Here is a 26,983-nt window from a genome sequence, read left to right on the forward strand (position 1 = left end):
ATCTCTGCCAGAGTCAGCTTTTTTTTTTTTTTAAATGGGCACTCTCAGAAATTTGGGATTTCTTGCAGAAGAGTTTGAATTTATTGAGGCCCATCACAGTGGGGATTTTTCTCCCAAAGCAGTACAGGTCAGTATCTGGTTCTGAATATCAATTATTTTAAGCTAGAATCTAATCTTAAACTTTAAGGAATGTAGATTATACAAAAAAAATTACTGATATTTTTTTTTCTGTATTTTTACATTGTATCACAGATGGTAGAAGAAAATGGAGTTCGTAAGGTGATGGTATTACCACATTCGTCTGAATTCCATCCTTCCATGCATCCCCCTCCACCACATGTGCCACATTACATGCATCCTCATCCTGCTTTGCTTCCCCACCCACCTCATCCAGTGTACTCTCCAGTTCCAGGGACAGGAGAAATACCACCGCAGTTCATTCACCAGCCTCCTCCACCAACACATGTTTATCAAGAACAAGGTAAGACTTGCTAATACTGTGCTTTAACTGACAAAGGAGCATAGCCTTCTGTTTAAGGCACCAGGTCTAGAAGTCAAGAAACCTGCGTTCTGTTTGTCACTCTGTCATTGTTACTGTGTGACCTTGGATAAGTCAATTAGAGCTAGAACCACAAAGGGACTTAGGCACCTAAAGCTCAAATTTAGGTACCAATGCAATGTACAAAACCCTCACTCAGCTGTCACCTAGCCCTGTAGGTGCCCAAACTCAGAACCTTCATTTTCACTGTAGAAGTTCCCTGGTTACTTAATTTTTTTTCCTCTGGGCAAGCACACTTCTGCCTCAGGCAGACATCTGGATGCCATTCTCATACCAAAGTCCTAGAGCAATCCTTAAACCAGAGAGGGAGAAGTAAGGCCTGCAGGACTTGATCCAGTAGGGGTGCTCTGACCTAACTCCACACACAATGGCTTGGGGGGATTTTGAGAGATTATGGGATATTCTAGTGTTTATATCTAGTGTATTCTAGCCATTCCAATATAATTAAAATAATCAAATATTAATTGGGCCAGATAAAGCAAGAGAATCACTCTATAGTCCAGTGGTTAGGGCACTGACTTGACAGGTGGGAAATCCCTTCTCATCAGGCAGAAGGGGTAATTGAACCAGGGTCTCCCACATCCCAGGTGAGTACCCTAACCCTTGGGTTATAAGTGGGTGTCCCTCCCCACCTGGCCATTTTGTGGTGTTAGGCAGGAGCCTCAGCAATCTGGCTCCAGGACAAGGGTTCCTGGCTGCGGTTTGTAAGAAGAGGTAGGTTCCTCCCTGCAGCCTTGGCTAAGGGTACTGAACTCCATGAGAGGGCAGTGCTTAAGAAACATCCCTCTTGGTAAGAATTTCTGAATGGCTAGCTTCGGTTGCTCTCTGCCTAGTGTGCTGGCTTTTGTGGATCCCATTCTTAGGTACCTGTCTGTTTCCCCCTTCATAGTATAGGGAACCTAGGTGCCTAGCTCAAGCTTTGTGGGTGCAGGATGTATCCTCTTCAAACCTTAGTTTCTCTATTTGTAAGTGGGGGAAAGTTTGCCTTAGAGGGATGATGTATGCCTAAATTCATTAAAGTGTTCGGAAATCCTCAAATGAAAGGTATTACGAATGTGCAGGCTCACAGAGTAAACTACATTTATTTTAATTCTGTCTTTTGGGTGGATAGCAATATAGAAATTTTACTTACTGTAGAATTTTTCGAATGTCTTGTATTTTAGATTTAATATCTTTTAATACCTTTAAATCTTAGTCTTCGATACTGCAGATTCCATAATGATACCATTTAAGAAATTGCTTCTAACTTTCTGAAAAAGTTTCTACTGATGTTGAAACTCTTCATACTTGGTCTCAGCCCAAAGGTGAATTTTTTGAGAAGTTTGAGGAAATTTTCAACCGCTTTTATGTTCTGGGGAGTTTTTATTCAGGGATTTTTTTTTCTTTCTTAAAGTCAGGTATGGCTTAAATAAATAAATTAAAAAAAAAAAAAAAACCTTAGCGCACACACTGGTCCTCCAAGTTGAGGGTGGCGAGAGTAGCTATTCACATTAATTGAGTGTGTTCACAAGTAACTTTTTTCAAAGGGCCTACTGACATAACCTTTTGTAACATAGCAGGATTACATGGTTCTCCTTTTATGAGCAATAATAGAAAAGAGGATATTTAACAAGATGGGGCTATGCAAGAGTACCCACTGTCATAATGTGTGGGGAGCTTGATCAATGACAGTGGTGGCAACTTCTTGAGAAGAAAAACCTAGGGAAAATTTTAATCATTTTTGAAAATCAGATATAGGTGCTTTATTAAGTCCCTTAGGATCCTTAAAGAATCTTGAAAATGTTGTTTCTGCTGTTTGCACTGCTATGTCATAGGAAGGAGGACAGCTCTAATCAAGAGGCGTAGTTTTGGGAGTGGAGGTATTAGGTTAAAAACTAGCAAAAAGGAAAGATTTAACTATTGGGAATATGTGGGGGGGAGGGGATATGAGGGCAAGGATAACTCAGTGGTTTGAGCATTGGCCTGCTGAACCTAGGGTTGTGAGTTCAATCATTGAGGGGGCCATTTAGGGAATCAGGGGGCTGGACTCAATGACCTTTCAGGGTCCCTTCCAGTTCTGAGATTTTTTTGTTACTATTAAAAAAAAAAAAAACGGAGAAAATAGGAAAAGTTTTTAAAAGCTGAGAGAGGATTTAAAAATAGTAAAAAGTTTATGGTTCAGAACTGTAACTCACTGGGTATGGATTAAATACAATGAGAAAGGTAAATGGCCTAAATTAAAGGCAAGGGCTTCAAAAAAACAAATGAGCAAAATTAGCAATACAATAGAACCTCAGCGTTATGAACAGCAGAGTTATGAACTTACCAGTCAACCACACACCTCATTTGGAACCTGAAATGCACGATCAGGCGGGAGCTGAGCCCCCAAACGTACAAATACAGTACAGTACTGTGTTAAATGTAAACTGCCAAAAAAATAAAGGGAAACCAGCATTTTTCTTCAGCCTAGTAAAGTTTCAAAGCTGTATTAAGTCAGTGTTCCGTTGTAAACTTTTGAAAGAACAACCATAACGTTTTGTTCAGAGTTACAAACAGCCACCATTCCTGAGCTGTTCATAACTCTGAGGTCCTACTGTAGTATAAAACCAAAATAAACTTTGAGCTGCCTACTTTTACCACTACCTCTCTTATTGAGACACAAGTGATCCTAAAACACTGAGTGTATTGCCTGGAACTATAGGAAGTCCCTGCCAATCAGCAGTATGAAATTTTTATCATTTCGTCTGGTGCCCACACCCATCTGAGTAACAGTGCAAAAATTGTCAAGACTTTTTGGTCTTCACTTGGGTGCAGTTTGTCACAGCTATGAGCAGCACCAGATCTGTCCTCCTACAGACTCAGTTAGATAGCATTGCACTTTACACTTACTTAGAATTTGAAAGTTTTTTCAATGCCTGGCTATGTTGCAGTTATTTTTTTTAACTTCCAGAGTGTTTCTCAACTGCTAGCTAAGCAAATTGTGCTAAATAAAGCATACAAATGTTGTTGTCTTTTAGAATCTCGTTCCCATGGAAGGACAAATTTTATTCAGCGAGATGAAAGGACTGTCAAAATGCAAGAACATCTGAAGAAAAGACTTAAGGAGAAACAAGCTAGTGGGCATAGTAATAATAAACATAACAGCCCTCCTTCACCGCATAAAGTTCCCAATTCTAATACAGATGTTCAGAATGGATATGAAAATGGAAAGGGACAGCAAGCAGCATGCGGGCTAATAAAGCAAAAACAAATAGTAAAAACAAGAGCAAGCCCACCAGCAGATTTGGAGATGGGAGGTAAGTAGTAGCTGGCTACTTTTGTCATGTAGGCTTTTTGATAGAAATACCTCAAGTATCTTACAAGTCTTACTCCTGGGAGATGGGGAGGAATTGTGTGCCACTGCACATGCACAGAATTCATGTCCCCCGCAGAAATTTTTCCCCCCAGAGAAAATCCAGTCTGCCAGGAAGGCACTGCAATTACACCTTTCGCCCACCAGGGGCTTCTGTAATGCCTGCAGAGAGGGCAGCTGGCTCAGCTAGCTGCAGAGAGCACAGGGGAGAGGCTATCTTCCTCAGAGTGCCCTGCCCGTGTGGCCAGGTGAGGAGGCATGGGATATGAGGGGACAGACAGAGTAGGGCACACAGGGCTGCTGGGGAGTCAAGCAGACTGGGGTTCAGAGAGGTTGGGGGTCGGGGACAGACTGGGTGCAGAGGCACAGGAGCTAGTGTGGTGAGCGAGGGGCTGAATGGGAATGGAAGTGCAGGGACACATGGGAACGGGGGAGGAGAAGTGACTGAGCAGGGATGGAGGGGAGGAGTGCAGGGGCACTCAGGGTTGGGGCATATGTGCCTGACTGAATGGGAGAGACTAGAGCTCAGCCAAGGTCTGCATGGAGGTGGCTCCCTAACAATCCCTCCGTTCCTTCCCCTTCTTCCTCCCCCCCAAAAAACCCTGTTCCATACTTTTCCCACCCACACCCAATAGTTCTCCTAGTTCATACACAGGCTCCTGCCCAGCAATTACTTCCCTCTCCCTCAGTTTCTCCATTACCCCTGACTCCCATACTACTTATGAGCGATGCAGGAAATATATTTCTGTATTGTAGTTTGAATGAATTATTACTCAGAGTTCTGTATCAAAATGCCTAGTAAGGAATCTGTAAAAAGAACAGGAGTACTTGTGGCACCTTAGAGACTAACAAATTTATTGGATCATAAGCTTTTGTGCGCTACTACCCACTTCATCAGATGCATAGGAACATTCTGTGCATCCAGTGAAGTGAGCTGTAGCCCACAGAAGCTTATGTTCCAATAAATTTGTTAGTCTCTAAGGTGCCACAAGTACTCCCATTATTTTTACGGATACAGACTAATATGGCTGCTACTCTGAAACCTGTCACTAGTAAGGAATCTGTTTGTCCAAAAAAAAATATCCTGAGTCTTTTTTGTTGTTGTCTGCATTGTTACAGACCTACTTGCTGACAGGTATTTTGAAATAAATTACCAAAATAATTGAAACTGGAATGATTATATTGTGTTATTTTGACAAATAAAACATGCAGAATTTTAAATTTTTTGGTGCAGAATCGTCCAGGAGTAAGGTCTCTTGCAATTACTTAAAAAAATAAAATAGACTTAAATTTCTTTGCCTTTTTAGGATTTATAGAGAAGGTCTGAAAGATTTTCAATTGTATTAGATTTTTTTAGCTTGGAAACATTGGGAATATCAAGTCTGGTGTTCGATGGTTTTTCGCTGGAGTACCTCTTGGGGAAAATCTGGAAACATGTTTATTATAACCTCAGATGACTTAATTGAAGTGGAAGGGTGTTGAATCTTTGTGGAGATTCATTCTCCAGAATTTCAGGTAGTCACTGAAATTCAAGTGGTATTAAAACAGATTTTTAGGCAAGGGATATAAACTGTTTGTCAGTTGCTCACCTTTGAGAGAGACTGATGTGATTTTTTTGCTAGTTTTCCATACATCATCACTGTCTTCCAGAGCAGACAGGACCTCAATTTCTAGTATAAACCCAGAAAATCATTTTTTGCTTGAAAACAAAAATCCTTTCAGACTTAATATATCATAAAGAAACAAACTCATCAAGTTCAAACTTTTTTTTCCTAATGTTTTGCCCATCACTGCTACAGCTATCCCTTCCTAGTTTATACAAGGGTTTGAAAAAAATTAACCTTTTGATTACATAATATTTGAAGTGTGTTGTGTTGTGTTGTGAGAAATTCACGCTTTATCACTTGCAACGATTGCTGATTTAGAATGTGCATCTCTTAGCCATATGTTAGGAAAATTCCTGTTACTATTATTTAGGGGTGCTTGCTTCTGCAGGATATTTGGCTGTTTTCAAGCTTCTAATTTGTGTGCTAATTTCATGATAACTGTATTGTTTCTCAGTTGTTAACCTTGCTCCTTTGAATAGCAACATAGAACTCCCATACCAGATCAGACCAGTGGCCCGTCTAGTCTGGTATACTGCCAATACTAACCCCTTCAGAGAGAGGTACTCAAAATTGCATAGTTCATTTACGGAATGACTTACCCATAGAAAGTTTTTTTCAAACCCTTCAGCTGCTGGTTTGTTAATGCCTTGAAACATGGGGATTTCTTTTCACAAACTTTTAAAATTGTCTTATGTAAATGTGAATATATTTTAATTCTCATTTGGAATCTGCTAAACTCTTGTCCTTAACCTGTGAAACTTTGGCACAAGATGAATTGTTCATTGTGTAAAGTATTGCTTCTCATTTGTTGCCTTTCAATTTCAATGAATGTCCCTTTGCTCCTTTATTATGAGAGAAGACAAACATGAGTGTTTTTACTTACCTTCTGCATACCAGTCAACAGATTTATGCCTCAACCATATTGTCTCATCTCATCTAAACTAAACAGTCTCACTCTTTTTTCTCTCTTTTTTTTTTTTTATGTGTGGAAATGCCTCTGTTTTATGTCCCTTCACTGAACTTTCTTTTGTTACTGCCATATCTTTCCTGAGATAGTGTTACCAGAACTCAGAACAGTATTCCATGTTGGGATGTACCATAAATGTGTGTAACAGAATCAGGAATCTTTCTCATTCTAATGTTTCATGTGAGTCTCGGTTATACTAAGTCTTCATGAAATTTCATGAATTGAAAAGTGTTAGTCTGATCAGTAAATAGCATTTAAAATGAAATTATTCAGTCTCTGTAAATGTTTTCAAATACTCCTTTGAGCACAGTGACGGACTAAGTGCCAATTTTAAAAAAAATTAATTATGCAACTGCAAAATCAGCTTTCTGCCTTCTGTCTTGAGATACTGCTGTATCTTGGTCTATCACACTGGTTTGAAGGAAGGAAGGAATGAAATGTAAATGATTTGTGATCCCAATTCATTAAAGGAATGCATGTGTAGACTTGTAATAAAAATACACATTTTTTTTAAGGTGAAAGACTACCTATTAGGATTCAAATTGCAATACTCAGAGATGTGTTTCTCTACTGTAGATGACAAACTTGGCACTTCAATAGTAGAGTAAAACAGAAATCAGAATTTGGGTCTTGGCAGATAAGTAAAGGAGGAACTAACTTTCACTGGTATGTCTAAACATATGTTTTGTTAAAGATTTGCCCTTGCAAAAAGTTATTACATTTTTATCTTTTAAAAACATTTCAGTTTTCCTTTAAGAATGCAATTTCAGTCTGAACTCTTGAATGTACAGGCTTCCATTAAATACATGTTTTAAATGAAATATTTTTCATAAGCGTATGACTGACTATAACAACTCTGGGTGAAAATATATTCTGCTCTATTTTTAGTATGTAACTTAAAAATCTCAAATGCATCTTCCAAATTTATATGCATGGAGAAATTTGGTTTACAAAGGAAATGCAGCATTAACTACATCACCAGTACATACAGCAGCCAAGACAAAATCATGTTGTAAATTTTTAACATCTTTTATTTTTATATAAAGATTTTTGTTCAATCAAAGTAAACCAAGATATGTTCAGATTAGGGGAATATATCCTTTGTGCAGGATGTACTAAACGGAATTGGGTAACGCTATTAGTTTTGGACAATTCTACAAATCACACAGCCAAAACAACTGGGGGAAATGAATTTTACATAATATATACTATTGTTAATCTCTTAACGAAGCTAACTCCATCTTGTGGTTGTACTTAGATAAGCATTTCTTATCTGCTGGCTTGGGAGGCAGAGGGGTTTATTTTTATTTATCTTTTTTTTTAAGTGTAATGAAGTTTTACGTTTGGCTTTTCAGAGTCTGACACAGAATCCAAAAAGTTGTACAATCTCCACGTAAGCATTGGTAAACCTGTAGTAAGTATTGTCTTTGAAATGTTATGTATAATCCCCTGATTGTATACTTTCTCTTGATAAATAACAAATATTACAAACAGTATAAAAGCATTTTCTTCAATGATCTTTTATTTGAAATGCTTTCAGTGTTGTAAATTGAAAGTACAAGCTTTAGTGGTAGGAGCTTGAGGCCAAGCATCAGGAGCTCTGTTTTTCTGTGCCCAGCTCTGCCACTCTCTTGCTGAGACATCTGGAGCAAGTTACTTAACCTCTGGGTGCCTCAATTCCCCACTCTGTAAAATGGGATAATACCTGCCTCTGAGGTTATTTTATATTTGTAAATGCTTTGGGATCCTGTGATGAAAAGCACTCTGAGTGCTGGTCTACACTACAGGGAAAAATCGATCTTAGATACGCAACTTCAGCTACATGAATAACGTAGCTGAAGTCGAATATCTAAGATGGGATTACTCACCCGTCCTCACCGCGCGGGATCGATGTCCGCGGCTCCCCCTGTCAATTCCGGAACTCCATTGGGGTTGGTGGAGTTCCGGAATCGATATAGGCATGCTCGGGAATTGATATATCGCATCTAGATGAGACGCGATATATCGATCCCCGAGCAATCGATTGTAACCTGTCGATACGGCGGGTAGTGTAGACGTAGCCAGAGTCTGATGCAATCTGTTCACTGAGTTCACTGGGTTTTGGACTGAGCTCAGTTGAATGCAAAGTATTAAAGAATAAAGAAGTACTTACAAAAAGTAGTGCATCATTCTCTGTTTTATTTAAAATCAAATTGGAGCATAGATTGGAGTATTTTCAGACTGTTTGGGATCTTGGAATCTTATGGTGATATTTTAAATAGATTATATGCTAAAATTGCAGTCAAGTACACGTAACTCCTTTTGTGCATCAGTTGTACAGAGTGCAAGCTGCATTCTTTTCTCCAGCTTTCCTGCCATTCATTGTTATGGTAATGTTGTTACTTTGCTGCCACTGTTACCCTGTGGGTTTAGTGCCAGAAAAAGCTGTGCAAACTTTAATTTGGAGGAAATTTGGAGTGCTGTGAAGAACTAAAACCAAATGGCAGAAAAGGCTTGGACCAAATCTTTTCGATTTGAGCACCTTAAAAAAAAATCTATATTGAGAAATCTTAAACAAGTGGTCAGATTTTTCAGAAGTGCTGTAGTTAGTGAGAACTGTGAGTACTCAGCTAGAAAATGGAGCCATTTGTTTGTGTGTAAACACACATTTGCTGTCTGATTTTTTTTTTTTTTCTTAGGGTACCAAATCTGAAAACTTTGGCCTAAGTGCTTAGTGCAGACACAGCAAGTGAAATAGAAACTTCACTTTACACCTTAAAACTGTTTAAATATGCCTGTGGTTATTTATATAGTGCCCTTGATATGAGCACCCTAGAATGATTAATAGTTAAACTTGAAATTAAAGCTCAGTAAAGTCCTAGCTTAAAAAAGACTCAGCACTTCCACTAACTAAAAGTAAAGAATTCCTCCAGTGAGAAACTTAGTGGCAAATGAGCAAGTACCATGTTAATGACTAATGTACCTTTATTATAGCAAGCAAACCTATTTGCATTATTTATGGTTTTTAAAGGTTTCTGATATACAAGCAAGATCGGCAGTTCTGTCCTGGAATCTCTCAGTTAGTTCACAGAATGGAGAAAGTCAGAGTCTCACTCCGGCAACATTTATATTTGAAGTAGCAGTATCCAACAGCGGCAAAAATGGAAAATTTAAATCTGTCTATATGTAAGTCTGGTTTCACAATACATATGTTCAAATACACTGACATAGATCAGCAGTGTTTTTATCAGGAGGTGTACTGTATCTTGCAGACCTACTTTTTTCACATGCAAATCATTTTAAGTAATATCAATAGGCATTATGTATAAAGGGGATAATGGACACTTTGATACTAAATGTACATTGTATAGTTGCTATTTTGCAATAAGCCTGTGTTTTGAAGTACATGGGAGAGCTATCACTCTTTGTTCCTACAGAGGAGAAGAAACAACAATTACCCTTCCTGAACTCAGACCAGCAACAGATTGCCATGTCAGGTATGTACTGGGAAACTTCCCTAAGAGGATTGGAATACCCAATATTGTGTTACATTAGAATTATGTGATTTCTTCCTTCTTGAAATGGGTGGCATTATGAACTATTTACCAGGGTTCGATATAAAATGTGATTGTGTCCATGCACTGTTATTGTTGCCACTTGTACTAATATTGTCCTATTTGTAATGCCAAAATTGATAAATATCCTGCCTTTTGCTGGTTAGCATTTTTGCCTACCGTTGTCCCTCTGCCTGTCTCCTCTGATTCCAGCAGAAAAGGAGGAGTTAAGTGGTTTCCTATAGTTCCATGCTACTACTCTAAAGGGTAGTGCAGGAATCAGGAAGAGGAAGATTCTTCTAGACTAAGGACAGCAGCCAAGGAAAGAATAATCATCAGTCTTCCTGGACCTTCTTTCACATGTCCCGGGGGAGCAGAAGGAGTCTCTGAGCTAATCTCTGTTGAGGTGAGGGGAGGCTTCCAAACTGCTCCCCAGGGAACCTTAATAGTACTAGAGGAGGGGAAACTGAGGTTGGTTGGAATAGTCAGAGAGCAGACCCCTTAGTGGCAGAAGAGAGAATGGAGTATGTGAGAGGAGAGGCTTGCAAGAATCGGCAGCTGCCATCTAGAGCTCTTAAGACCCATCAGAGCAAACAAATCCTTTCCCCTACAGTGCCTAATTATGCAGGAAAGGAAACTGGCTGGAGTAGTGAGTTTGGAGGCATCCAAAAGCAGAAGGGAGCTCCAATATAGGGTCCTGTGCGGGACTAGTGTAGAGCCCTGCAGCGAGATTGGAATCCCATGGGTCCTGCAGGACCTGCTGCCATAATAGCGGGAGCAGGACAGGAGCAAGATTAAAAATCGTCCTACATAGGCTCTACACCAATATTTGTTGGATACAGGAGAAGACAGCTCTCAAATCCTACTGCAGGAGAAACACCACTCCTATAAAGTGCAGAATGTTTTCCAGTGTGTTGCATACTTCAGTGAAGTCTTGCTACATAGTTTATTTCTAATGTGCTGCCTAGATCACAAGGGCCACCTCCAGTCTAAGCAATATGAAACATGCATACATGGTGGAAGACAAGTAGATGTGGTCAGAGGACAAGTACGTATGGGGCCTTGGTTCTGTATTTAGTTAATTTCTAGTCTTGTTCAAGAGTAGTGTTATCTCGGAATTCCTTGTCTTTCTGATTTTTCAGGTGAGCTACAGTCTTCTTGAATTATTTCCCATAAAGTTCTAAATATATTGGTTAGTTACCCTATCCCCCTCCATGTTTTGGATGGTTGACAGCAGCGATTTTAGTATAGCCATAGATTTAATGTCTGGCAGCTATATCTTCTTTCATGTGTGTTTCTTGGAGGGTCACAATGTCAATGTGATGGTCTTTGAGGATTCTCAAGAAGTAATCCACTTTTTCTCTGGACATCCCTTCTACATTAATTTGGTATATTCAGAGGACTGGCCCAACTGTTCTTTTTTGGTCCTGGAAAGGACGGTTTGAGGAAGTATAATTGTTGTTAAGTTCACTGAGAGGTCAGCAGTCACACTAAACTTCTTGACACTCAACTTAATAATACTATGTGCATGATGTCGGGGACGCTCAAATCTACTTCAGTTGACTGGCTCCCAGTCCTGTCGCACATCCAGTTTCTGCAGATTAGAAGAGCTGCTCAGACATCTCACTTTCTTAATTGTGTCAAGGCAAATACGAGGATCCCACTGCACCATGACCTGCAGAACCCGCCAAAGACAAGATTAAAATCCTGCAACCCTCTACGGAACCATATCAAGATCCTTACACCCAACTTTGATGCTGAGGCTCTATGAAGAATCACATGGATCATTTCAACTACTCAAAACAAAGAGCTCATCATTGATCCTGTTGAGAAACCACTGGGTTTTGATTTATGTCGGAAAAACTGGTGCAGATTGAATCACATTGGGCATATCATGGGAGATGTGGACAAACCCTCTTTAAGTGGAAAATGAGAGAAACACCTATATGTGACTGGTCACCAGGCACAAACGATGGAGCACATCATATCTGAATGTCCCCTTCGTTCTTCTGCCGGGAGCTTGAAGGACATTCACCAGCTCACTGCTGTGGCAATATGCTGGCTATCAGACTTAGATATAAATTTGTAGTTGTTGCTACCTATCTAAGCCATACAAAAGAAGAAGTTAACCTCCATTTAAGTTAGTAGTTTGAGCAGATATTTATAATACCAATTTACCTGGAAGACTTGTACCTGAATAATTTGAAAGTTTAATTTATTCATTTTATATACCCTTGAGTGTCAAGGCCTTCTAGCATATTTGAATATAAAGTAATCCTCTTCTGCTGTCTCATCCATCTGGTAACATTCTTTAATATAGTTTTTTGATCATGAATCCCATATGTGTTTTATCATTTACTTTGTCACAGTGGTGACATCCTGACAGTCTGACAACTGGGCTCGTGTTAAATATGCTTCTTGAAAACAGAATTCATTTGAAAATTGTTTAACATGAGGTTGTTTACTTTTCTCAGAGGTCTATAATAGGTTTAAAATTGACTTTTGCTTCTATCTTTAAAGATCAAGCTTGTTAACTGTAAGACCCAGAAATGCTGGATTGTTTCATTTGGAGGAATATCAACAGTTAGAATTGATTCGTCGTGCTTTTCATATTTAAAAACATTAAATGTAGAGCTCATGAACAGTGCCAGATTGACAGCCCTCGAGTCTGAGCTTCTCTGTCCACAAAATGGTTAAATCCAAAGAAACTGCATTGTGGGCATCTCCATGCTGCTCTTCCAATTTGCCTTTATTTCCCTGACACTGCCAACGACATTGGCGTTTGTGGTGGTGATTTTTGAGACATGAATACCAATCCACTAGGGACTGGAATGGATCATAAATTCACTTCATTAGGCCTCTCTTGGAGAATTACAATGCTAACAGTGTGAGTTATACTTGAACCAGTGGTCTAGGGAAGAAAGGCTCTGTATTACACTTCTAATACAATAAGCCATCTACTCTCTTTTCTCTACCTTCTGCCTCTTAAGTGCAGTTCTCAAACTGATGCCCCATGTTCTGAATTTTAGGATATTCATGTGATGATAATCTTGGGACACTTCATTAATTGTCCTTTGTCATTCAGAATTTCAGCAACAAGCAGTTCCATAAAAGAATCTGTTTCTGAATTGGTGAGTTTTACTACAGAAAGTTGTGAACCAGACCCTCCAGCTGCACCTAAACTAATCAACAGAACGAAAAACAGCTTGAGTTTACAGTGGAAGGTAAATAACTTAGCAGGGATATTTAGTCTTGAGAAAGCAAAGCGTACTAGTGCTCTTTTTTCAAAGGTGGATTTTAAGTTGCTCAGTGAAGATTGTTACTCTGCAATATAGCTGAAATATCACTTCTCCATCTCCACGTCATCCTGTTTTCTTCTGTTACTTATTCAATATCCTTTGTATCCCATTAATGTGTGAGTTGGTAGCATGCTTTTGTCAGCATAAAAAACATGTCATTTGTCAATGCAAAAATACATGTGTATGACCTAGAATATTTGGAAAAATTCTCTACTGAAACGATGGCATGTGAGAGAGGGGAGCATCAACACCTCTAATGCTTAGGGTCCCAGTGTGGTAGATTAAATAGCATAGAATGTTGAAGATAACTCTGAAGCTGAATTCTATTATTTTAGCTTGGTTTATGCATCATGATCTCTCCCCTCCCTCCCCCAGGCTAACTCTTGAATAGACTATGCAATGTATTCTGTGTAGACATGTTACAGTACATTGTGTGTTTATTAGACTGAGTTTTGTAAGACTATCCCTGTTCATGTGCTTGACTGAAAAATGTCTTTGCAATTACATATGGCTCTCTGGTTTAATATAGGTTCATGCTCAGTAAACGTACATTGTCATTCTGATTTTCAAAAACATACAAGTGCAGACTCAATTGTAGTTACATATGCTGTCATCGTATGAGCAAATGCCCAGTTTGTGAGCGCAGTTGTGGTAATTGGTGTGTAAAGTAGGCAAGTGAAAATCAGAAAATCAGTGTCACAACTCCTAGATGAGTTCCCTTTCTTAGATGCTCCAAGCTATTACACAAGACCCAAACAGAACCTTTGGTCCCTCATGCTCTTGGCTTCCTGGGGTTGGGCAGAACTGAGGCACTGTCTCTCTGGCTCTGGGCCTCTAGGCTCACTCTCCAGGTGCAAACCCAAAGTCATATATTCCTCTTGCGTTAGTATCTATGCTCTCCAAAGCTTCCCCAGTAGCTGCTGGGTGGTCCAGAGTTCCACCAGAGCTGTGGACCATTTGGTTTACTGTTACTCTCTTTGGGAAGTACATGATGTAACAAAATAACATAGACTCTGCAAAAGAATTTCTAAACCGACACACGCGAGATACATAGATCGATAGAAAAATAACATAGACTTGCATGCAACACCCTGCCTCAGTTTACTTACCTTCCTGAAAGTTCTTTGGGTCTGCCTGTTTTCCAGGGAGTTCAGGATTCTTTTGCATCATTCCTCCTCCTGCCCAGTCTTGTCTTCTGGTTTTCGTCTCTCCATAAAAGTCCTCCAGCTTATAAGCACAGGTTTTGGTCATGAGTTCCAGCATGAGACGTCATGCTCTAGTGTTGCTCCATTCATGTCTCAGAGGGGGTAGTGATGTGATAGGAGTCATTAGCAGAGCAGTAGTCCTTCCAGGGAGGCTCCGTTGTCCTGCTAATACAAATTTCATCAGTTCATGTGGGCATTAATATCTGTCACATTGAGTGGCAGAATATCCAGAAGTATATAAACATAGACTTCTTAAATCAAACTGGAATTTCATAAATTCACATACATTCCCAAACCATCACAATAAAGTCTGAAATGATCACTGAAAGAGCGCTTAAATGTAAGTGTATCAGGAGGAAAAGATGAGATATAGTGTGAACTGTACAGTTAAAGTTGGTTTGTATTGTCCTTACTTAATTATGTCTAAGTAACACCATTTGAAACCCTATCCTCGGTATTAAAATCTTTCAGTTCAACATCCAAGTGTCTGTATGAAATGAAATTCTACTTTTAAACCTTTGATCTGATCTTTTGTTTTTGTTTGTTTCAGTCTTCAAATGATAATGGTTCCAAAATAACTAATTTTCTATTAGAATGGGATGAGGTAAGCCATTTATTTTTATGATGGAAAAGTTGCATGAATGCTTTGCAGATAGGAGTGAATATGTATATTGCTTACGTAGATACACATTTTTTTATTGTGCCAGTCAATATATAGCCCACTTTAAAATAACAAACAAAACTTGGGCCAGATCTGTAGTACTACCGCTATTTCAAACAGAGATTCCATTAAATTACTCTTGGAATACAGTGTTAAATTGTAAACTGTTTGATGTATTTGATTTTTTTGTCATCCTAAGTAATATTCATAATATATCCATTATTAGTGAGCATGATGGGTCCATTTCATGAAGACAGTCATAAACATTACTTAAGACTTTCAAAAGTTCTTACTAAAAATGAGTTTTGTAATGACTGGACAAAATATCAAAGGATTAACATCTTAGTTTGCATAGGTATCCAAGGGAGTTTGGATGCTTATTGCTACCTTAACTAAGGTTATGCCCTACACAGCAGGAGCTGTTTCTAGTGTAATTGATAAGACAGCCAACAGCCAATGTAAGTAACACAGACACGCTGCATCACCCCAACTACACTCACATAAACCTTACACCTCTGGTGGAGGTGGAGTTATGATGTCAGGGTATGTCTACACTATGAAATTAGGTCGAATTTATAGAAGTTGTTTTTTTAGAAATCGTTTTTATACAGTCAATTGTACGTCCCCACCCAAAATGCTCTAAGCGCATTAAGTCAGTGGACTGCGTCCACAGTACCGCGGCTAGCGTCGACTTCCGGAGTGTTGCACTGTGGATAGCTCTGAGTAGCTATCCCACAGTTCCTGCAGTCTCCGCCACCCATTGGAACTCTGGGTTGAGATCCCAATGCCTGATGGGACAAAAACAGCGTTACGGGTGGTTCTGGGTACATGTCGTCAGGCCCCTCCCTCCCTCCATGAATGCAATGGCAGACAATCTTTTCACGCCTTTTTTCCTGGGTTACCTGAGCAGATGCCATACAACAACAAGCATGGACCCCGCTCAGCTCACCGTCACGGTACGTCTCCTGGGTGCTGACAGACGTGGGACTGCATTGCTACACAGCAGCAGCTCATTGCCTTTTGGCAGCAGACGATGCATTACGATTGGTAGCCATCGTCATCATATTCCTGGGTTCTCTTTTAGCCGACCTCAGTGAGATTCGTTGGGGCGCTTGGGCAGACATGGGAGTGACTCAGCCAGGTCATTCCCATCTTCTGCCAAGCACCCAGGAGATGATGATGATGGCTAGCAGTCCTACTGCACCGTCTTCTGGCGAGCAGCCAGGAGATGATGATGGCTAGCAGTCAAACTGCACCATCTGCTGCCACCCTAAAGATGTAAAAGATAGATGGAGTGCATCAAAACAAGAAATAGACACGATTTAGTTTGTATTCATTTGCTTCCTCCCTCCATGAAATCAACGGCCTGCTAAATGCAGGGTTTTGAGTTTAATCCTTGAGGGGGCCATTCTGTGTGACAGTTGTTTGTGTTTCTCCTTGATGCAAAGCCACTCTTTTTGTTGTTTTTAATTCCCTATAAGCCATGTAGTCAGTTGCCCCTCCCACCATCAGAGCAACGGCTGACAGTTGTTTCGCGCAAAACCAGGCGAGGAGGCAACTGACTACGGGCCTTTTCCTGTCTACCTGGCCAGTGCATCTGAGTTGAGAGCACTGTCCAGAGCAGTCACAATGGAGCACTCTGGGATAGCTCCCGGAGGCCAATGCCGTCAAATTGCATCCACGCTATCCCAAATTCGACCCGGCAAGGCCAATTTCAGAGCTAATCCCCTCATCGGAGGTGGAATAAAGAAATCGATTTAAAGAGCCCTTTAAGTCAGAAAAAAGGGCTTTGTTGTGTGGACACGTCCAGGGTTAAATCAAGGGGTAATGCTGCTAAATTCAACCTAAAGTCATAGCGTAGACCAGGCCTCAGTGTAGTAGGGCACTTACATCAACGGATGGAAGGCTGCAGCGTAGACACTGACATAATTAGGTCAATGTAAGGCAGTTTATGTTGACCTAACTCTAGTGTAGACCAGCTCTAAGTCTCAAATTTTTTATAGCCCTTCCTGTGATCCTTTAGGTTATTTTTCTCTACATTCCAAACCCTCTTACCAGTAGGCCTTGGTCTTTCTAGTTCTAATGACCATCCTTCCACTCGAGGAATTTTGCTATATTGTAGTCTGTCTCCCCTCCTCACCCCACTAGTGACGCATCCTCAGTCAAAAGTTACTGGTTTCCCTGTTTGGCTGGTATCCAGCATTGAAAATGTCAGGCCACTGGCCTTCTGTTTTGAAAAGTGGTCTAATATGAAAAATAAACAGTTTGGATAAGATCACAACCTGCCCACATGTAATATTTAGCTTTAATTCCTTTATTAAAATTTTGAATTAGTGGAGTAACAGAGGAAGGTGGAGAGCGGAGGAGATTAAATTTAACTTTAAAAATAGTCCCTATGTAAAAGTTATTTAAGTCTGTCTTTATTTTATTTGTTTAAAGGGAAAGAGTGGAGCCTTCATAGAATGCTACTATGGGAATCTAAAGCAATACAAACTAACCAAACTTTCTCCTGCTACAAAGTACTTGCTCAGATTAGCTGCTAAAAATGACATCGGAATGAGGTAAAATGTATTGTTTGTTTCTCACTTTAATTTCTCAACAGCCCAAGCTAATGTTACTAACCTTTAAATTTAACTTTTCAGTGGGTTTAGTGATACAGTGGCATATTATACAGCAGGAATCGTCCCTTCACCACCACTGCCCCCTCAGTTTATTGAAGCAGGAGTAACATGGTTATCATTAAAATGGAGCCCACCTAATGGCATGTCTTCAGATGACTCTCTGACTTATACTTTAGATATGGAAGAAGAAGATTCTGTAAGTTGAGTTTTCTTAATGTTTTGATGAGTAGTCTGTAATTTCAGTGTAAATGTTTGTGTAATAATATGAAATATTGCACCAAAATTAACAGTTCATGAACACTGTATAATTAATAAAACAGATTTCTATAAAGTGGAAATGCTGAAGTATGTAGGGGCCTATACTATCTAACGATAAAAAAAAAAAAAAAAAAAAATTCTAGCGTAATTGCTGAAGTTGCCGTACTCCTCTGTTTATGAAGTAATTCACCTTATTAGAGACACTTTATATAGTATCGAACCATATAGACTTGGTTAGAAGTATCCCAGGGGATTTCAAATGGTTTAATGCTTGAGAAATTGTGGAGACCAATTGCTGCTCTTAATTGTTTTACCGGGAGAGTTGTTAGTGACTGTATGGCTGGTCTTAATTTTCTGTGCTTTACAGGGTTATGGTTTTCAGCCAAAATACAATGGAGAAGAACTCTCATGCACTTTAAAAAATCTAAGGAGGAATACTTCTTATAAGTTTAGGGTATGTGCCAAATTACGTGTTTGATTTCCTTTTATTTTTTTTCTGGAGCTATTTGCTAGTAACGCTTGTATGGTGTTTCCTAACCATATACAATAGCAGGCTAACCTAGTAGTAGTGTTTTTTCAGTGGGATTACATTTTTATTTTATTATGGTGTCAGAGAAATGTTTTAAAAATAATTGCCTCTCTCTTTGATCTTTGTTTGCAAATTACCCTGATATTGTCCATGGCAATCAATCAATATATTATATTCATTCTTAACAGCTCTCTGCCTGCAACAATGAAGGAAAAAGTATCCCTAGTGAGGTAGTAGAATACAGCACAATTCCTGATAAACCTGGACCGCCAAGTAAACCAAGTGTAAAGGGAAAGATCCATTCACACACTGTGAAAGTTACATGGGGTAAGTGAACTTGTGTTAATTTTTGTCTTCCCTTGCTCCTCGAAAGAGAAATGAGCCTATAAGGCAGGGGTGAGAAAACTACGGCCCGGGGGCCGCATCTGGACCTCCAGATGTTTTCATCCAGCCCTTGAACTCCTGACAGGAAGCGGGGTCCAGGGCTCACCGTGCTCCAGCCAGGGAGTGGGATCAAGGATTTGCTCTGCTTCACATGGCTCCCAGAAGCAGCGGCATGACCCTCTTTGGCTCCTACACGTAGGGGCAGCCAGGGGACTCCACATGTTGCCCCCATCCCAAGTGCTGACCTCACAGCTCCCATTGCCTGGGATCTGAAGGGGTGGCGCCTGCAGAGCCGCCTGGCTGCATCTCCACATAGGAGCCAGAGGGGGGATATGCCACTGCTTCTGGGAGTTGCTTGAGGTAAGCACTGCCTGGAGCCTGCACCCCGATCCCTTCCACATCCTGGCCCCCTACCCCAGCCCAGAGACCCTTCCCATACCCTGAACTCTTCATTTCTGGCCCCACCCAAGAACCCACACCCCTAGACAGAGCCCAAACCCCAATGTCGTAAGCATTCATGGCCCGCCATACAATTTCCATACCCAGATGTGGCCTTTGGGCCAAAAAGTTTGCCCACCCCTGCTATAAGGTATCAGTAAAACAATTTTAAAATAACATAGAGAACTGGTCTAAAAATAGACGATAGTCTGTCTCCATGCAGTTCTTTTCTTCAGAGAAACTTTTAGCCTAAATGTAATATCCTTAAAAATACATATTTTTCTCCTAATCCTAATCTTTTCAGGATGCATTAATGACCAGCTATTCCTTCAGAATATATTTACCAATTGAGAGATTACTGGATTACCCCACTCTTAACTTTGAGTTTGGCTTCCAAGAAAAGTTGCAATTTACACATTAAAGCTTAGTCTTCATATAATATATATATAAGTAGCAAAAATATTTATTTCATTCAAAAAAGAGTAGCCAAACTTTAACAGCAGGCCTACTGTCTCCTCATACTCTTACTGTGGAGCCCAACCCACTCTATTGCTGTCTTAAAATGTGTACAATATTTCATAAAAACAGATTCTGATAGAAGGACTCTCCTATATTTTATGCTCTTTCAGAACATGAAGCTTTCATATTTCATCTTTTATTGCAGCATTATCACAATTCCAGTTTAACTTCTCATGAGTATATTCCACAATGAAAAATACTGTTCTAAATAGTTGATTACAAGATGATAAATAAACTTCATGTTTTTGCTAAACTTTTGAAATTCATTGTAACTAAAATGTAACTTTCTTTCAGATCCACCGAAGAATAATGGAGGATCAGACATTTCTAAGTATTTTCTAGAAATTTCAGAAACTTTAATTGGTAAGCAATCATTGTAAAGGTCTAATTCAACTTATTGTTCACCTCTATTTACATGTAAGGATGTATTGTCATTACTGTAGTAATTAGAATGTTTGTTTTGTTATAGGAGTAGTAGTTAATTAACGGTAAATTCTGTTTCTGTGCATAATGGAATCAATCCAGGATTCAGTTTTCATTCTGTGATTAATGTATATGGGGAAAAGTTCTATGTTTTAATATAACAAAACCTTCTCCATGGATTGTAAATTGATCTTCTTTCTTTTTCCTGCAGGAAGTAACTGGGTAGTAGTATATAGTGGTTGCATGAGAGAACATGTGTGTGATCATCTCAAGCCTGGTACTTCATACAGACTGAGAGTTTCCTGTGTCAGTAAGGGAGGTGAAAGCCCGGTGAGCCAAGAAGTCACTTGAAAAGAATAAATACATTAGGCCTTGAAAGTAGTTTTATTTCTCCATTAGTAAAAGAATGTTGTGCAGTGTTTCACAACTGTAACTTTCAAATAATACATGTATCATTTCCTAGGCTTCTGATGTTCTGACTGTACAAACATCAGCTGTTCCTCCTGGACCTTGCCATGCTCCATGCCTGGTTAGCAAAGCTAAGCCCAGAGAAATAACTCTACAATGGGGTAAGGACCAATGTTTCTGTAGATAGACACATTCCAGGTTTTAAACATTATAAAAATAGAAGGCTAAAAACAAAAATTATCCCACAAAACTAAAACTGAAATATCAGGAGACTGATTCAAAAACTTGAAAGCTTATGTAATTAAACTCAGTCAAGAGGAAAAAATGTAAAAACTGTAATGCACAGCTCTTAGTTATACTGTGTATAGCTTGTGGAGCAGTATAACTGAGAGCTGTGTATTACTAACAGAACTTCAAGGAGCAACCAGCACAGAAGGTAGGGAATAGTATGCTATGGTTGGTGTTTACTTTTTTGTAACTGGCAATTGAAAGCAAAAATAAGTTTTTGTTTTGTTTAGTTTTTTTTATTTTTAGTCCTGTAAAGGGGAGAAGTAAGAGATAATATGGATAAATGCCTGATCTAAAAGATTGATATAAATCTTTTACTAACAGATAGATGTGTTGTGAATTGTTGCAGCTCAAATAGATGCTGAAACCAAACATCTGCAAATTTATTTTTAGAATTCATCTAACTTTTGGTTTCATACAGACCATCTTGAAACTGTTATTAAAATAAGAGCTGTTTTCTGAAAATAATTACTTGGGTTTTGTATTAATGCAACTTTATATTTCATAGGTCCCCCTTCCACAGATGGGGGTTCAGAAGTAACAGAGTACGTTGTTGAAATGGCAAACTCTGAACAAGATGAACATAGACAAGTGTATCAGGGTCTGACGAGAGAATGCACAGTGAACAATCTACTTCCTGGGAGAATGTACTGCTTCTGGATAAGAGCAGGAAATAAAGCTGGGGTAATCAATCTCTTTATATAATCAGTTTTTGTTTTGCAAGTAACTATACAGGTACTACCACTAATAAGATAGCTATATGTTAGGATCCTGGTGGTATTGTTTGCAGCATCTCTGTGGCTTTCTAGATTAGTCCCATTGAAGGACTAGTTTGCAAAAGCCCTTCTGGCAGAGAAGACAGTGACATTTATGTGCAAGATCATCAATGGCTCAAAGAATAATTAGGAGCTCAACTATCCTTTATGCCTTCAAAAAAATTTCCTCTAAATTTCCTAGTTTTGTCCTAGTGATCCCATTTTCTGTTATGTCCCATCTAGATTTTGCAGATCACTTTAAATTTACAGTATGTGAGAGGTAGAGTAGTGGTAGTGTTGGGCAGAGAGCCTCCAAGCGATACTGGGTTGGAACTAGGGGTGGGAGCAATGTCTGTCACAGAAGAGTGCCACTGGAAGCAAGATGTGACTTCAAGGAAAGGAAGATTTGGGGGGGAGGAGGTGAGAGGCTTGCCAATGTGCGGAACCATATGAGTGGAGGCTTTGTGGAGGTTTTGTGTGCACACAACCATTTTGTGTTGCCGCTGCCCAAAAAGCTCCAGTAGGAGTTGTTGAAGTTAGTACTAAGATTTTGCATCACAGTACCTATCAAAATAAAATGGCATCTCTTATTTTCTCCAACTTATCACTGAGCAAATGTGCATTTGTCCTATTTTTGTGTCATTACCACACTCTTGCAATTGTATTTCCTTATAGTTTGGCCCTCTCTCTGAAAAAGCAGAGATTTCTACAGCTGCAGGACCTCCTGATCAGTGTAGTACACCCTTGTTAACCTGCAAGGCTGCCACCTGTGTAGTGGTAACTTGGGAGGTAGGTTTTTTAATTTTTCATAATAAGACTTTAGAATTTCATGCATCATATATAGCACATAAGTAAATACACAAAGAGAAGAATTGAATATATTGATGGAATATTTCAAATACTTTCCCCATTTTACCAGTACTCAGCCAGAAGTCAACTTTGAATAATTTTGTTTTGTAAATGTTCTCAGCTACAGGTTTTGTTCTAGTATTGAGACAATTGAGTGATATTTAAGCCCTTTTCGCAGTGTGGGTGACTATTTGCCATTAACACTTTTTCCTTACATACTGTGCACACCACTGTTACAGCTAGTTACTGGAAAATTATGGGACCAGGTGGAAATTGCAATCTTTGTGAATGTTTTTCTGTTTCAGTCAAATGGCTAGATTTTTCTGACGAGCTGTACTTAGAGCCTTGCTGTTGACTACTTGGAAGGTCTGGATGTTTATGGAATAGTTTTCAAACTGAAAAACCTCCATTTTGCACGCTAGGACTATCCTCGTAATAAGTGTTCTGACACCATTTTTTTACTAGCATAGTTTCAACAGTAGTGCCTTATGTGAAAAAACACCACTGACCAACATTCGATGTGCTTTAGGGTGCACACTGTGCAAACTTCTCAATGCAGTTTTGTCAAATCACTCCTGTTTTAATACTTGTATTCCCTGTAACAAGGAGTGTGATTTGTGTAGTGGTCTGAGGATGATAAATACCTTCTTGGGAGTAGGTAGAAACCAGCCAACTCATTTCACTGATAACTTTAGTGAATCCACACTGTTTTCTACTCATTCCACATTGATATAATCTTAAATATATATTTATAATTACAGATCATAAGCTATCTGAAAGCTAATCTTTCACTGACTTGAATTTCCCAGAGTCCTGTATGCAATGGTGCTGAAATTTGTGAATATAGGCTGGATTGGGGACAAATGGAAGGATCAATGCGTATCATATACACTGGCCCTTGTCTGAGCTATGAAGTGAAAGGTCTTACACCTGCAACCACATATTATTGCAGAGTACAGGTATGAGAGGCTTGCTTTTGTATGTCACTTTAAAAATCAAAAACTAAAGATAGTTAGCACCTGAATAAGTACTTCAGCTAGAAACTACGGATACAGTTCTGGTCCAAATTGTACAGATGCATTGGACGAGGAAAAGGATTTGGAGAGCATCTTCTGTCACTCCAGCCAAAATGTGTACACCTAGGAATAGGATAGTGTTTGATTAAACACTGACTAATGTCTTTTGAATCTCTTCAAAGTCCCAGATGGTTATGGCTAGCCATCTTGGGAAAATGTCCAGGCCTGTTACACGCTTATCCCAGATGTCCTTATTAGAAGGTGCTCAAGGTCTGCAAGCTATTGCTTACTACATTTTGAAGGAACACAACAAAAAGTGTTTCAGAACAAGATTGATCTGAGTTATCATGCAAGACAGAATGGTTAAGAACATTCTGCTGCTGTTCTCATTTCTCTCCGCCTCCATGTGAGCTGCATGTACTAAAGTGGAATTTTGCCTTTAGTTCTGGACTGATAAATTTTCATTATGTTTAGGAAAATGCCATCCTCTTGCAAATGTCTTTAATGAAGCACAAAATCAAAGCAGTAGCTTTCTCAAAGACAAGATAGAAAACTGTGGACTCTTTGAACACAACCGAATCTCTCTTTCAGGCTGTGAATATAGCTGGAGTTGGATTATTTGGGGATATTGGTGTGGTAACAACACCAGCATCGGTGCCTGCAGCAGTGTCAGTACTACATCTGCTTGAAGAAGATCAGATGGGAATTCCTTGTTACTTGTCAGCATGCCTTGCCATTCAGTGGGAGGAACCATGTTGCCATGGGTCAGATGTCATTGGATATAATATAGAATATGGGGAAAAGCAACTTGTAACTGTTGGTAGAGTTACGAGCCATATTCTGGAGAATCTGCACGCTGACACTTTGTACAGGTGACTGATTATTCTTTATTTTATTCTGAAACCAGTCTTGTAGCTATTTTAACAAACAATGTTCTGGACTATTTTTTTTCCAGGTTTTTTTGGCCTACTAGTCCACTTCATTAAGGTGAACATGCTGTAAGCCAGAGTGTGCATTTATGTAATGGGTTGTCTTCAGAGAGGCTGACTTTTTTAGAAAAGAAAAAAGCAACCCAGAAAGTGAAGACACTGAGTCCCGGAGCCCTAAAATACAGCGTCCGTTGTAGCAGTATGTTGCTGAGGTCACAGCAGAATGAAGAAACATAGGCAAATATCTAGATTTTTCTCTGTTTGTCTACAACTTTATTAGTAAACACAAAATGCAGAAGCCTGATAAAGGGTTAGTCTTTGTAAGTCAGTTCCCTCCTGTGATGGGCTCCGTCCTAGCTACTTTCCCTAACTTTATGGGGTATTCTGGGTTTCTGCCCCAACACACTAAATCAGGACAATTGAAGAGGTCACCAGGTCCACTGGTTTTAAGGAAACCAGTGCATAAGTGATTTCCTCTTTTGCACCAAGATTAGCATCCTCCTGTGGTTAATTTTTTGGAAATTGGTTGGAGTAGCTCCAAACACCAGATTTGAATAGCTATATAATTTTCATATATTTGCCCCTTTAACTACTCTCTTGCCACACTAACACCACCCTCCTCCACCAGCTCACACCCAAATGCCCTCAGAAGTTGACAATACAATTGCAGAAAGAAAGAAAAACATCACGGGAAATCAGGGAAGGAACAAATGGAACATGATTGCAGGTGGACCTCAACATGCAGATATAGCAGTGAAGCTATTCATAATTTTGATGGACACTAATAATCATGGACTGAATAGAGACACTGGATGTGTGTCTTATAACAATCCATAACCCTTAATAACTCCTCCTAGCTGCCTTCTCTCCTGCCCTTCCTCCAGCCCCCCAGTGACTGGAGGGGTATTAACGGGCCACTTAACACACATTTCAAGGGATCATTCAAAATTAACTATACTTATGCTAAACAAGCTGTTCCACTTTCTGTTTAGCTGTGGCACTCTTAATACGTTTCCCAGACCTGAAGAAGAGCTCTGTGTAGCTTGAAAGCTTGTTTGTCTCGCCAACAGAAGTTGATCCAATACAAGATATGACCTCACTCACCTTTTGTCTCTCTTATATCCTGGGACTGACATGGCTACAGCAACGCTGCATGCAGTTGTTCTGTCATTCATCTCTATTACCCCCATACCAGGTACAGCTACAGTTAAATGGATCGTGAGAACTTTTTAAGTTCCTGGGAGGACAAAAAGCCATCTTTGGCCTTATTGCCACTGTTATGATCAGCTAGTCAGTGAAGATGGCCTGTGCACCCAGTTGCCATGGCATCCTCAACCAAGCTGTGGCAGCCCATTGCCGTTGTAGTCCCTTCCTCATAAGATCCACCACCTGCACCTGAAGAACTGGCAGCTAGTGAGATTGGCCTGCATTCTTATTTGCTGCTACAGCCGAGCCATTTTGTCTTATTCAGTTGCAGGACTGAGCTTAACTCTCAGACTGAGTGTGGTCCGTTTTTCAGCTTACTGTTTTTTTGTTGTTTTTTTTTCCCTCAATCCTTACAGTGCTGAATAACTTTAAAAAATATCAGGGCCGTGATAGTGGGCAGCATGGTAACATTGCTTTAATTGAACTTCACTGAAAAGTCCCTTTGGTCATTAGCGTTCCAGATACCAGGAAATGTTACCAAGTGCAAACTGTACTCTGGGCATTAAAGAAACAGTATGGATCCTTGATCAAACTAGTAGTCCCCATCTGGCCCTATTTGGCTCCTGACAGCAGCCAGTAGCACATATTTCAGAGGAAGGTGAACAGTTAGGGAATAACCTGCCGATGGTGGAGTTTCTTCCTAAATCCATGAGTTTAGTATTTGACTTGTGCCCTAAAACATCTTTATTAAAAAAAAAAAAAAACTCTTGAATCTGACTAAGCACTTTAGCATCCATAATATTTGGTAACAATGAATTTTAAAGCTAATTTGGACTTCCTTCAAATCAGATTTAAATCTGTTTCCTCTTCTGTTATGAAATAGTGAACAGGAGTAACTAAGTGACCTTCTCTGTACTATTATTTGTGTGTTTGTCTGTCATGTCCCCTCTGTCATTTCTAAACTGTTCCAGTCTGTTCAAGCTCTCTTCATATGAATGTAGCCTTGCCTCTAATCCTTTTGTCACCCTTCCCTGAGCTTTATTTCTGCTGTCTTTTTGAGGTAGGTGTGTAGTGCTACAGAACAAATAATAGAGCTGAACAGAGCATTCTAGGTGAAGGCATACCAGTGACTTCACAAAGGCATCGTAATATTATCATCACTTTTTTGGTCTCATTCCCCATGTATCCTTTGTTTACTTTTTTGTTTGCCAGGAGACAAGTGGCAGAGGCTTCATCGTGCTGTCCATAGGACATCAGA

At 39.6% G+C, this 26,983-nt stretch overlaps 1 protein-coding gene across 2 annotated transcripts in view; it reads left to right on the forward strand.

Moving 5' to 3' along the window:
* Positions 1–26,983, forward strand: part of LOC116834686 (fibronectin type-III domain-containing protein 3a-like) — a 79,793-nt gene that overhangs the window by 43,562 nt on the left and 9,248 nt on the right. For both annotated transcript variants that reach the window (XM_032796947.2, XM_032796948.1), the window contains exons 5-22: positions 253–481; positions 3,556–3,834; positions 7,820–7,878; positions 9,475–9,629; positions 9,881–9,940; positions 13,083–13,221; positions 15,052–15,105; positions 17,602–17,723; positions 17,805–17,979; positions 18,409–18,495; positions 18,759–18,897; positions 20,206–20,274; positions 20,546–20,664; positions 20,798–20,903; positions 21,539–21,714; positions 22,461–22,574; positions 23,444–23,593; positions 24,242–24,522. In XM_032796947.2, the coding sequence (XP_032652838.1) occupies positions 253–481; positions 3,556–3,834; positions 7,820–7,878; positions 9,475–9,629; positions 9,881–9,940; positions 13,083–13,221; positions 15,052–15,105; positions 17,602–17,723; positions 17,805–17,979; positions 18,409–18,495; positions 18,759–18,897; positions 20,206–20,274; positions 20,546–20,664; positions 20,798–20,903; positions 21,539–21,714; positions 22,461–22,574; positions 23,444–23,593; positions 24,242–24,522 (2,513 nt within the window). The remainder of the gene's footprint in view (positions 1–252; positions 482–3,555; positions 3,835–7,819; positions 7,879–9,474; positions 9,630–9,880; positions 9,941–13,082; positions 13,222–15,051; positions 15,106–17,601; positions 17,724–17,804; positions 17,980–18,408; positions 18,496–18,758; positions 18,898–20,205; positions 20,275–20,545; positions 20,665–20,797; positions 20,904–21,538; positions 21,715–22,460; positions 22,575–23,443; positions 23,594–24,241; positions 24,523–26,983) is intronic.

Source organism: Chelonoidis abingdonii, chromosome 8, assembly GCF_003597395.2.
Source record: "Chelonoidis abingdonii isolate Lonesome George chromosome 8, CheloAbing_2.0, whole genome shotgun sequence".
Lineage (NCBI taxonomy): Eukaryota > Metazoa > Chordata > Testudines > Testudinidae > Chelonoidis > Chelonoidis abingdonii.